The following is a 12,269-nucleotide window of genomic DNA, read 5'->3' as shown; positions in this document are numbered from 1 at the left end:
TGGTTCGGGGTCTTCCTGTTTCCGGGCTGCTTTTGGCAGGCTGGGGGGTGGAAGATCTCTGGACTGGAAGTGTGAATTCTTGCCTGTGACTTTTTGAATAAACCAGCACGGATATATTTTTTATATACTCAAGTGGTCTGAGTCGTCCCTCTGAGTTCCTGGTTTGAAAGAACCGGATGAGGCTTTATAATGGTTTTCAGCCTTTACCAGCAAAGCCGCTGGGACAAATGTCTGACTGCACAGCCAACAACCCCAAGGCCGGTGGCCATGTCGTTGAACAAGAACACCTTATCATGTTGGAAAGTCATTATTTTCCTTCTGAAATCAGAAAAGGGCTCTAACATGTAAAGTTTGTTTACCAGTAGTAAACCTGCCAGAGGAAACATCTTCAAGTAAGTTAATGTACCAGCTATCACTCACATAAAATAAAGTACCTTCCACCAAGATGTAATTTAGCTCTATATTTTGCTTGGTGCCAATCCACCAGGCTACATATTTTTTATGACTTTTCAGCTTTATTGCCCAGTTTAAAATGTTTGTTACAAGAGTAATCCAAAAGTAATCAAATACTTTGTAAAGCCCTTTGGTCAACATGGTGTTGTTTTAACATGCTATATAAATACATTTGATTTGATTTGAAATGTAGTAAGTTACATAGCAACTTTAATGAAGTAATTAAAACAGTTACATTACTTATTACATTTAAAGAGGGCAACTAGTCTCATGCAATATATAATTTAAGGCATTCCCACTCAGGGGCAAGAAAAATAAGGGCAGAGAGAATGGGAACATAAAAATACCCTCAGCACCTGATTTAACACCACTGCGGCAGAGGGAACTGTGGGTGAAATTTTACGATAGGAGAAAGCAGGTGTAAAATTTATTGTCAGTGTGGCAGCTGTTTTTCATTTGAGACCTCACTGGAGGAGGGAGAGGATGTTTGTAAATTACAACGCTCGCCAGAAAAGAATGTGAGGGACTTTTACAGGCTTTCAGGTCAAACCATGCTTCAATTACCCAACAAAATAAAATCTGATTTGACTGGTAGAAGACTATGTGGCTGCAGGTCCGAAATATGTTTGTTGATTTGTTTAACCATATTGAAGTCGCAGTAAACCTACAATTATCTATGTTCTTGGTCATCATGTGTGCAATACAGGCACCAGGTCCTTACAACCAGCCATGTATTCAAATTAGCACTGCTGCAGCTGTGCTCATTTATATAATCAGTGTTGATAAATATGGTTTTAAATTGAAAAGTTGCATTGCTGCACTATTTTGTGCACCTGAAAGTATGTCCATAAGACTAGAACACTAAAGTATCATAATGCCTAAATGATTACAGACCAAGATTCTAGTACACACAGTATTTGTAACTCAGTGCACTATATTCAAATATAGTCACACAACAGACCGGTGCAGCATTTTGTTGACATGGTTAAAGTAAACACTGTTGTATTCCCAGCACTTGGCGCTTGACCGTCTTTCTCTAACAAAAAAAAACCCCAACAAACAACAAAACTGAGTTGTCTTTGTTGCTGGTCTTCACATCACTATTAAACACCCACACGTCCCTCTACCATCCCTTCAGTCCTACTTCCTCCAGCCTTAACAAACTTGTCTCTCATCCATCTTTCCACCTCTTTCCTTCCCCCATCTCCTCAGCATCTCTGTGTGATTCAGTGGAGCTGGGCTGTTGTTAATTACAATAGACATTATGAGAGCTGGAGGGAAGGATTAGCATGTGGCACACAGCAAATTTAGCATGTGGGGGAGGGCTTAGGCAGTAACACACCGAGCTATTACCACTGGGCTCTTTGCAGAGTAGTTATGATTACAGATGCATTGTCCTGCCTAATCCATCAGCACAGAAATGTGTGTGTGTGAATGTTTAGAGAAATGATGTCTAGATGCACTGATGTCTCACATATACTCTGTACTTAAATAGTGGTGTCTCCTATGTAGTACAGTAGAGTACTGCTTTAATCCATCTCAAAAATATGTGTAGAACCAAAAATTACAATGGTGCCAAAATATATCTACACACAGGCACTCAGTACCCACACATAAGCACAACACAAGCAGTGGCATACTAGCTCAGCAAACTAATAGGGCAGACAGATGGAGAAGAGATAGAGAGAGATGAAGGGATGATAGGAGGGGGGGAGGGAAAGGAGTGAATGTCACTGAGGAAAAGTCTGAAGAAATGAGGGAGTGGGAGGGAAAGAACAGAAGGAGTATGGATCTGCTGCATGTAGTTGTGGGTTAGAAGAAAATAAAAGAGCAATAAGGCAACACTAAACGTCCCCCATGAACTATGAAATCCCTGTGTGATAATCAGCCAGAAGTGTCAGCATGTTCTGATCCATAATTACAGTTCTCCTGTGGACCAATCAGTGAAAATGTTCAATGCTGCAATTAAGTAGTGAGATACATGGTTCCCCTCAGATTGGGTCAAATGTAACATCAGACATTTTGCATGATACACTGTGCAGTGGTGAACACCGATGAGATGCATCATTCCCTTTCATTTTGGCAAACAAGCATAATGAAAGTTATTGCTCCTCTGAGAATTGAAACTTTTAAAAAGAGTGGTGCAGTGAGACACACATTTACCTTGGCTATTATTAAATCCTGTTTGTTTTCAAGAATTTATTCATGCAGACAGTTAAACAAACACTGCAGAACCTTGGGACAGGCAATACAATTAGGTAAAAGCTGGAATGCCTCCAAATATTACCTGGTTTGTAAAGCGTGGGGTTTTTGTATGTAGAGTGAATTAAGCAGCTCTCCATGCAGTAAATGTTTTTATGAACTACTGCATTTCTCAATATTGAACAATATGCTTTCATTATTATTATTATTATTATTATTAGATACTACAGTACAGTATGTCTTCCTATCAAAATTAATTATCTCCAAATAGTGAGTGATGTCCTTAAGAATAAATTAACTAATTGAGAAAGCCTAAATAATACAATAAATAAAAAATATTAGATAACTTTAACATCTCATAGGAAACAGATAAGATTTTTACAAGAAGAGAAAGGATCATTTATTAAATGATGAGGTATTCTGCTTCCATAGGAAGAGGTGTTGGGCATTTTAAAGTAGAGCAATGAAGGTAAGAAAGAGGGTTAGATTTAAAGATGAGGGAAGTGACAGGAAAAAAGAGGACAAGGGGAGAAATATAGAACACACCAGGTGCTTGAGGGAAAGGAAAAAGAAACAACTGATGAACTAGACTACAGGGAAGTATTGAAAGCTACAGGGCGTGAAGGACAGAAAGAAGGTAAAGGAAAGTACAAAATGTGGTACAGCATATCTTACATCATTTTTAAGTAAACATAACAGGCTTTGCATAAATATGAAACACATCTGACAGGCTAATACATCTTCAATGCTGCCTTTTAGCTATTAATAATTGCTAATCTTGATGGTGGTGATGATGGAAACTTTTGGATGCATTTACAGCGACAGTTTTTCCCTTGATTACCTGATTCTATTTAGGCATTATGAGACCTCACAGAAGGAGGAATTTGATGCTAAAACTTTAGCAGACTTTAGAAAGTTGAAGTTGCCAGCTGCAGGTAGCTGGGGGATGACAGATAAAGGAGAGAGAGAGAAAGAGAGTGAGATTTATTGGTTCAGAGATACCCAGGGGAGGCTGGTGACTGGAGTTCAGTCAGTCTAGGAGCAGTGAAGCGATAATGTGACTCACACACACACGCACACACAAAGATATACACCTAAACGCATGTGTGGGTTCACACATGCATACACACCCAGTTGGGAATCCATAATAATGCATCCACACAAATCTGCACACACTCTATGAATACATAACAAACGCACCAATTTCAACAAACAAAGCCCATGATGCCCTTCAGAAGATTAAAAAGCCACACCTTCACTGCCCGGTGGACTTTGAATAACAAACACACCAACACCACACCCACCCAACTCAATTCTATCAACACAAACAACCAATACACACATAAACCTCATATTCCTATGTGTTCCAGCCCTCACTTCAAGACATGTCTACACCTCATTTAGCCACACACCTACATAAAAATACACATAGTACGTGCTCAAGTCACCCACAGGCAAAGCACATAATTTAACCATAGCTCATATTTCTGATCTTTCAGCATCAGGCTTTGCGCTGCAGTTACACAGTAAATGGTGTTTACAGCTCTTGTCTTGGCTCAGCACAGTGGGTGTCTTAAGTCTCTCCTACAGGAACTTTGTTTGGCTGACATATCATTGGCTGCTCATTCAGCAGCCTGGCCCTGTCATTAGCTCTCATTCGATTTGGACGCTGCACTTCATCATCAGTGCTTATAAGCAACGCAAGTGCTGCAATCAGCAGCCTTTTCTCACAGAGCTGTCAAAAACGATTACTCCACTACTGTAGGCTCCGCATGCATGGACCTTCTGGTATGTCTGTTTGCATTATTGTGAGTTCAAAAAGAAATTATCTTAATTATCAGTGCACAAAGAGTTACACAAATACTCACTGGGAGTAGAGCATGCGCGAGCGAACGATGAACTTGAAGATGTACTCAAGGGCTTTGAGGGTTCGGAGGATGGGCTCACACTGTTCCCCTCGGCTGGACACATCCAGATACCGCTTCAACACTGACATCAGCTTTCTGGGAGACAAGGATATGGAAAAAACAGTGGACAGAGATAAAGAAAAAAGAAAGAGAAAGAAGAATAAAAGACAGAAATCAAAATCATTCAATCAGAAATGTCTTTTTTTTTTCAGATGTCCCACAGGTTGGAAAGTTAATCACCAACTCCATTTTTCACTTCCTCAGAGCAAAAAGACAAAATGCAACAGAGTGAGAGAGAAAGAGAGTGGAAGTCTGGCAGCGAGGTGCAGGTGGAGAAATAACTAAATAGTATTTCACACCTCAACAGATGTACTTTTCACACAGCTCAGACATTTTATTTGCCCTAAGATGCATGGTTAAAAAAACATCTAACACATACACACCCCACAGACATCTTTAGACGCACACATAAATATTCCAGCATGTCAGTTGGAGAGAGGTGGGGGCGGCACAGAGTTCGATCTAAGTTTATGACCTGTCAGCATTTCTCTGCCCAGTCTTGCTCTTCATTATATGCATGTCATACTAGCAAATTCATTTCACATATAACAATACTGCAGGCCTACAAACAATCAAGACTTTTGGCTTTGTGAAGCTCTAGTCCCATGAAAAAACACCCTAATCATTTTAAATAATTTTTAAAAAGTCTGCTTAAAAATGAAACTTTAAGCTGGTTAACCTGGTGTCATTGCCATTAGGGCGGTCTTGAAAATATTACCAACATTTTTACCATTCAGTCATCCCTGGCTTTGTTTTAGTGTGTGTCTTAAAGGCAAACACGTAAGGATTTATACTTTTTTTAAGAGCAATAAATAATGTAGCTAGAGGTAGTTAAAGAGTTTTACATAAGAGCCTCTGGGCTGACAGATGTTGAGCTGCAGTGACCCTCTTAAAGAGGGTGAACACCAACACAAGGTAGGGATGGAGTGATGATGGAGGGAGAGATGAAAAGACAGAATGAAGAACAGAAAGAGAGAGAGAAAAACAGTTAATAGAGGAGGAAAGTGGCAGAGATAACTGGGCAAAGGGGGCTAAGAGGAGGAGTAGAAGCAGTTGGGTGAAACAACACTGGAGAACTAGTTAGACATGTTTTTAGTCTCCTAAATGGAGGTTTGCGGCACAAACAAAGGCTTTCTCTGGTGCCCGCTGAATGAAAAAGGACGGAGCAGCCACAAGCGTTTAAGGTGTATGTCTGAGTGCTTTAGCTGTTACTCCACAGAGAAGCAGAGTTAAAACTGGTTAGCTGAAAGTACAGTAAAGAAGTGTCCTCTAATCCTGTTCAGTCAAGTGGCAACAGACACACCGGCAGCTGGATACAGTGCAATATTTAGTCGCTTCACATTAGATCTTCAGAAGACATTTAAATTAGAATAATAGGTTTAAAGATTTTCTATCACTGTCATGGAGTATAGCATTTGGTTCCTAGTTGGGCAACCCCAGTTGATGCTATACTGTATTCTAAGCTTTCCAGTCCAACCTTCATGGAACCACAACACATTCTTTGGCTTGATGCAAAGCATTTATTGCTGTTATCTGATGGGATTTCAAAGATTTCATACAGTAATTCCCAAGAGATGGGAGAACTGCCTCATGAATAATCATGAAATCCATCATTTGAAATGCAAACAAGAACACTGCCAAACATACTGATAAACAGGTTTCACACAGAAAAACTGTTTGTTTGTATGTACTGTATGTGAATTTACAGTCTACCATTGTCCTGAAATTTCAGAAGAAAATTAAGTACTCAGATGACATTTTATGGATCCCACAGCAAAATCATTGAGACCTTAAATAGCTGGTCTCGCTCCGTGAGTTTAATTGATAGTGAAGTCAATTGTAGCTTTCTCAAGAGACTAACAAAATTGATGCATGAACATATTGATATGCTACTGAACTTTCTGCTTTTTGGATCTTATTTTGTTTTTATTTATAGTTATATGCTGCTTTTTTGCGGTTTTTATGATTGTGTTGTTTATTTTTTTGTCAAAATGCTTCAAATATTAGTTTGAACTTCTCTATCTTCCACAGTGTTAGATTAAAAAATGTGGGGGAGAGATACTACAGTTGTGTATACTGTATTCGTTGACATTTCAGGCAAGAGCTCATGGCAAGAAAGGAAGTGGTTTCTGATCCAGGAAGTAACCTACTTGTAGGCCAGTGTAGCACTAAAATGTTGCTTGATGTAGGCCTCCAACACTGTGTTGAAGTGCTGAAACTTTCTGTCAGCGATCAGACCAATGATGTATATCTGGCAGCCAAAAGGAGAAAAAAACAGAGAGCAACAGGGTTACATGCTTACAGAACAGCAGATACTTACAAGACAGATTTATTTTACAGCCATCAGATAGATGTGTTTATTAGGAAGGAGGGGGACAGGGAGACAGAGATACAGTACATGAATCAATACACACAGAGGCAGCCTATCGAGAAATCAGCTGCATCTGTTGACAAGGCACACAAACACACTCACCAAGGCATCAAACACAAGGATGTCATAGTCATCAGTCTGAGAGTGTTCCATCATGATGTTGAACAAGGCATCCAGAGTGTCCTGCAGAAACTACACACATACAACCAGACAAAGAAGAGCTCCAGTCAGAGTGCACGCAGTTGACGCACTTATGCAAAGACACACCTGTATCCACACCACTGACCTTGACCACCTCCTCTCCATCAATGATTTTGAGCTTCTCCAGGTTTTCTCTGAGGAGTTCGGGTCGAGTCCTCCACTTGAGAAGTCCTAGCAGACCCACTGAAGACGGGAGGCACAACAAATATTTTCCTCTTTATCTGTTTTAACTGTACTTACACACATTGTGTTGCTCAAGAGTGAACTGGAAACAATTTAGGTCAATAGCAAACTGCTTTTCACTTTTTTAAATCAGATTTAATGTAATACTTTAGATTATATATCTAATAAAAATTAAAAGATGAATCTTTAATGAAAATATGTTCAATTCTGTATGTTCCAAGTTCATCGCTCACTGATAGCTACAATCACAAAGTAGCACTTTGTCAGGCGATGATCTGTCATGTGGACAGTCCCTGCACCTGCATTTAGTGAGATTTTCAGTAGAACATTCACTTCCACAGCTTCTGTCATTAATTCTGCTACAGTTTGACATGACTCCCATGAGTCTGTAGGGCTGCCCATTTCAAACTCAAAGCTTTCCCTGTCCAATATCTTTTGACTCATCAAGCCAAGCCCCACATCTGGTGGATGGTCCCAAGCAATATGATGGGTGAATGCCTGCCTAAAAGTCTTTTCTGTTCATGTGAGTGTGAATGTACGTGCATGTGGTACAGGTGATTAATACTGCAGGATAATATTCATTATAATGATGGACTGGCTTCTGCAGTAACAGCTGCTGCACAGCACCTGTGTCAGATGCACCTTACTGTCTGTAGTTGTGTGTGTATGCAGCTTTAAATATGGGTGTGCACCTTTGTGTGTGGCTGCCTGCCAGAGAGTGTAGGACAAAAAGACAAGACACTCCCCACTAATAAAACCCTTGTATATATGCAGTTACACCAATTCTTTGCTTATTTTTCCATAATCATAACACACACACACACACACACACACGTAGTTCTGGCAACATTAACCTAGTGAGCATACTGTTGATTCACTAATTGGCTGGAGGGCCCCTTTACCATGACCCTAACCTAACCTCACTCTTCAGCTGCTGTCATTCTAACCCAATATTTAACCCTAAACCAGAAAATAACATTTTGTCTAATGATGTCAGAAAAACATTTCCCTGGATTTTACCACTAAATGACTTTGTTGAATGAAGCTATTAATCACTGTTTTTGACGTCAGGTTTAATTTCAGACACGCTTTCCTCATATCTCCGCTCTAACCTTTCTTCAACTTGTATGTGTATATAGGTGTTTGTGTGTCTTTCTGAATGAAAGATGTCTTTTTTGAGTAGCTTAATATACGTTTAATGTCACAAAGGGGCTATTTGTGCATTGTAACGCCTACCCCGCCCACACACACAAGTGAAAGCACACAAAACACCTACCATTCTGGGTGAGTTTGGTGGAGCAGACCAGGGTGGAGATGCTGAAGCTGTCTCTGGAGCTGACCGACAGGCCTGCACCGCCCCCAGACACACTGCTAGAGCTGCGGCTCAGTATTGTCGCTTTGTGGGGGTCGCCATGGTGATGGCGGGTCGAGGTTAAACACAAGTACGAGTTCACATCTTCCATGCGCTTGCTGTCACCCTGACAAGACAATGAGAAGGAGTCATTTTTAACCCAATAATGTTGACATACCAGTGATAGTACAACTTAATTAATGGCGGCACTGACGTTTTATAGGTGTCGCAGCAGCACTGGGACAAGGGTTATATTTTCTGTATTCAGTCAAAATCTCTTGATGCAGATACAACAGCCGAAGACAGAGAGACACTAGGATCTGGGATTTGCTACACTTATCAAGCCAACACTGAAGAAAAAATAAACAATGACTGAAGTTGCCAGTTCCACAGCAATAATCCCCTGTGATCCCATATCTACTTCTGCCTAATGCAACTTTGGTTTGTAAACTCATAACTTTTAAAAACAGCAGAGCCATGACAGGTTAGAGAAATAAGAGCACAAACACAAACAAACTGAACTATTGGTACAGCAATTTTTTTTCTGAGTTACAAAGTGCTGAAAAGATAAGAGTAAACACGTAGGAAGAAAGGAAAAGAGAGATATCTCCTCTATGTAGCATGATTTTCTGTTTTGTTTACATCATTATACACTGCTGGTCACTAGTTCTTTTATACACACAGACCCTCTTCAGGTATATACACCCTCTTTAGATCACAAACCTCAACTCTGCCCTCTTTAATGCCATGCCAGTTAGTAATAATGAGTGAACTGGTGGAAAAGCAGGGAGTAAAAGACTGAAGCCATGAGTGGCACAGAGATCAAGAGGAAGGCGGGGATAACAAGAGATAATCGAGAAAGAGGGCAGAGAGGGACCATCCATTTGGTATTTAAATGAATCAGGAGTAACTAATCTTCATTTCATTTGGCATTTAATCATTAAGGGGATTCAATCTTAGTTCTGGCTCATTTGGCAGGAAATCTATTTGGCTTCACTCAACCTGTCTGGGTGGCCATAATCTCCTGTCCATACTCGCTATACAGTGGTGTGAAAAAGTGTTTGCCCCCTTACTGATTTCTTATCTTTTTGCATGTTTGTCACACTGTAATGTTTCAGATCGTCAAACAAATTTATATATTAGTCAAAGATAACACAAGTAAACACATCATGCAGTTTTTAAATGAAGGTTTTTATTATTAAGGGAAAACAAAATCCAAAACTATAGAGCCCTGTGTGAACAAGTGTTTGCCCCCCTGTCAAAACACTGGTTTATCGCACCTGAGTTCAATTTCTCTAGCCACACCCAGGCCTGATTACTGCCACACCTGTTCGCAATCAAGAAATCACTTAAATAGGACCTGCCTGACAAAGTGAAGTAGACCAAAAGATCCTCAAAAGCTAGACATCATGCCGAGATCCAAAGAAATTCAAAACCAAATGAGAAAGAGAATAATTGAGCTCTATCAGTTTGGAAAAGGTTATAAAGCCATTTCTAAAGCTTTGGGACTGCAGCGAACCACAGTGAGAGCCATTATCCACAAATGGCGAAAACATGGAACAGTGGAGAACCTTCCCAGGAGTGGCCGGCCGACCAAAATTACCCCAAGAGCGCAGCGACAACTCATCCAAGAGGTCACAAAAGACCCCACAACAACATCCAAAGAACTGCAGGCCTCACTTGCCTCAGTTAAGGTGAGTGTTCATGACTCCACCATAAGAAAGAGACTGGGCAAAAATGGTTTGCATGGCAGAGTTCCAAGACGAAAACCACTGCTGAGCAAAAAGAACATAAAGGCTCGTCTCAGTTTTGCCAGAAAACATCTTGATGATCCCCAAGACTTTTGGGATAATACTCTGTGGACAGACGAGACAAAAGTTGAACTTTTTGGAAGGTGTGTGTCCCATTATGTGTGGCGTAAAAGTAACACCGCATTTCAGAAAAAGAACATCATACAAACAGTAAAATATTGGTGGTGGTAGTGTGATGGTCTGGGGCTGTTTTGCTGCTTCAGGCCCTGGAAGACTTGCTGTGATAAATGGAACCCTGAATTCTGCTGTGTACCAAAATATCCTGAAGGAGAATGTCCGGCCATCCGTTTGTGACCTCAAGCTGAAGCGAACTTGGGTTCTGCAGCAGGACAATGATCCAAAGCACACCAGCAAGTCCACTTCTGAATGGCTGAAGAAAAACAAAATGAAGACTTTGGAGTGGCCTAGTCAAAGTCCTGACCTGAATCCAATTGAGATGCTGTGGCATGACCTTAAAAAGGCAGTTCATGCCCGAAAACCTTCCAATGTGGCTGACTTACAACAATTCTGCCAAGATGAGTGGGCCAAAATTCCTCCACAGCGCTGTAAAAGACTCATGGCAAGTTATCGAAAACGCTTGATTGCAGTTGTTGCTGCTAAGGGTGGCCCAACCAGTTCTTAGGTTTAGGGGGCAAACACTTGTTCACACAGGGCTATATAGTTTTGGATTTTGTTTTCCCTTAATAATAAAAACCTTCATTTAAAAACTGCATGATGTGTTTACTTGTGTTATCTTTGACTAATATATAAATTTGTTTGACGATCTGAAACATTACAGTGTGACAAACATGCAAAAAGATAGGAAATCAGTAAGGGGGCAAACACTTTTTCACACCACTGTATGTTGAGGTCTGCTCAGATGATGGTTGCATGTTGAACGTCTCTTCCTGACATTAACCTTTTCAGACAAAAATGTTTACCTGTTATATTTTAGGCACATAAGCCAGTATGTGTCAGTGATTTGTAAATTCACTTCTCACCATTATTCATAGATAAAAAGCTCCTGAAGAAGAAGAACAGTCATGAGCTTTGGTACATTTAGAGCAAATCTCTCATTAATTCATGTCTGACCATTAAACGTTGATGAGTTGCCACATTCACTTGACCTGCTACTTAAAAATATTTCAGTTTTATTGTAATGGAGCTGTTCAATCCAAAAGGGGCTGGTACAACTAAAGTAATGAACTGTGGCCCTTTCACATCATAAAAGGTTCACTTCTAACTCTCAGAAGAGCTTTTGCATCTGTGTAAGTCTGAAAGCTTTGTGTGCTGATTTGCTATTCAGTTGCATAATTGTATTGCATTATTAACTTGGGGGGGGGCAAGGAAAAATTTGGGTGATAAAAACTAAGATGTACTTTTAAAAGAATCAGTTAAATAGATGTTATTGACTCTTGATTCTGATTTTTGAGGAGGACACCAAACCTGTTCATCTGTTTTCTTTCTGCTAAAGCTCTGTTTCTGGTTCTGACCTTGAAGACCACAAGGTCATGCAGTCCATCCTGTAGAACCGTCCCATCATCCTTCATCAGACGCACAAAGGCCATGGCAAAGTTCTTCTCACTCTTGTCTTTGGCTGAAGATAAAAGGAGATGGATGTGTAAACTGAAGGAAAGAGGGTCAGGGGAGAAATGCATAACAGAAACACTGAGAAAAGAAGACAGACTGCTGATTTGTATAATCAAGCGTGTGTAATGGCGCCTTGGGTCATTTTCCAAATTGGTCCCAAT

At 40.3% G+C, this 12,269-nt stretch overlaps 1 protein-coding gene across 4 annotated transcripts in view; it reads right to left on the bottom strand.

The window, feature by feature from the left end:
• The window catches only part of dock2 (dedicator of cytokinesis 2), a 104,076-nt gene that overhangs the window by 61,969 nt on the left and 29,838 nt on the right, over positions 1-12,269 (bottom strand). For all 4 annotated transcript variants that reach the window (XM_020595527.1, XM_020595536.1, XM_020595546.1 and 1 more), the window contains 6 exons: positions 12,012-12,115; positions 8,654-8,855; positions 7,280-7,377; positions 7,096-7,185; positions 6,773-6,873; positions 4,524-4,658 (listed from right to left, as the gene is read on the bottom strand). In XM_020595527.1, the coding sequence (XP_020451183.1) occupies positions 4,524-4,658; positions 6,773-6,873; positions 7,096-7,185; positions 7,280-7,377; positions 8,654-8,855; positions 12,012-12,115 (730 nt within the window). The remainder of the gene's footprint in view (positions 1-4,523; positions 4,659-6,772; positions 6,874-7,095; positions 7,186-7,279; positions 7,378-8,653; positions 8,856-12,011; positions 12,116-12,269) is intronic.

The sequence above is a fragment of the Monopterus albus genome, unplaced genomic scaffold (assembly GCF_001952655.1).
Source record: "Monopterus albus unplaced genomic scaffold, M_albus_1.0 scaffold2.1, whole genome shotgun sequence".
Classification (NCBI taxonomy): domain Eukaryota; kingdom Metazoa; phylum Chordata; class Actinopteri; order Synbranchiformes; family Synbranchidae; genus Monopterus; species Monopterus albus.
This window is presented reverse-complemented; position numbering and strand designations above follow the sequence as displayed.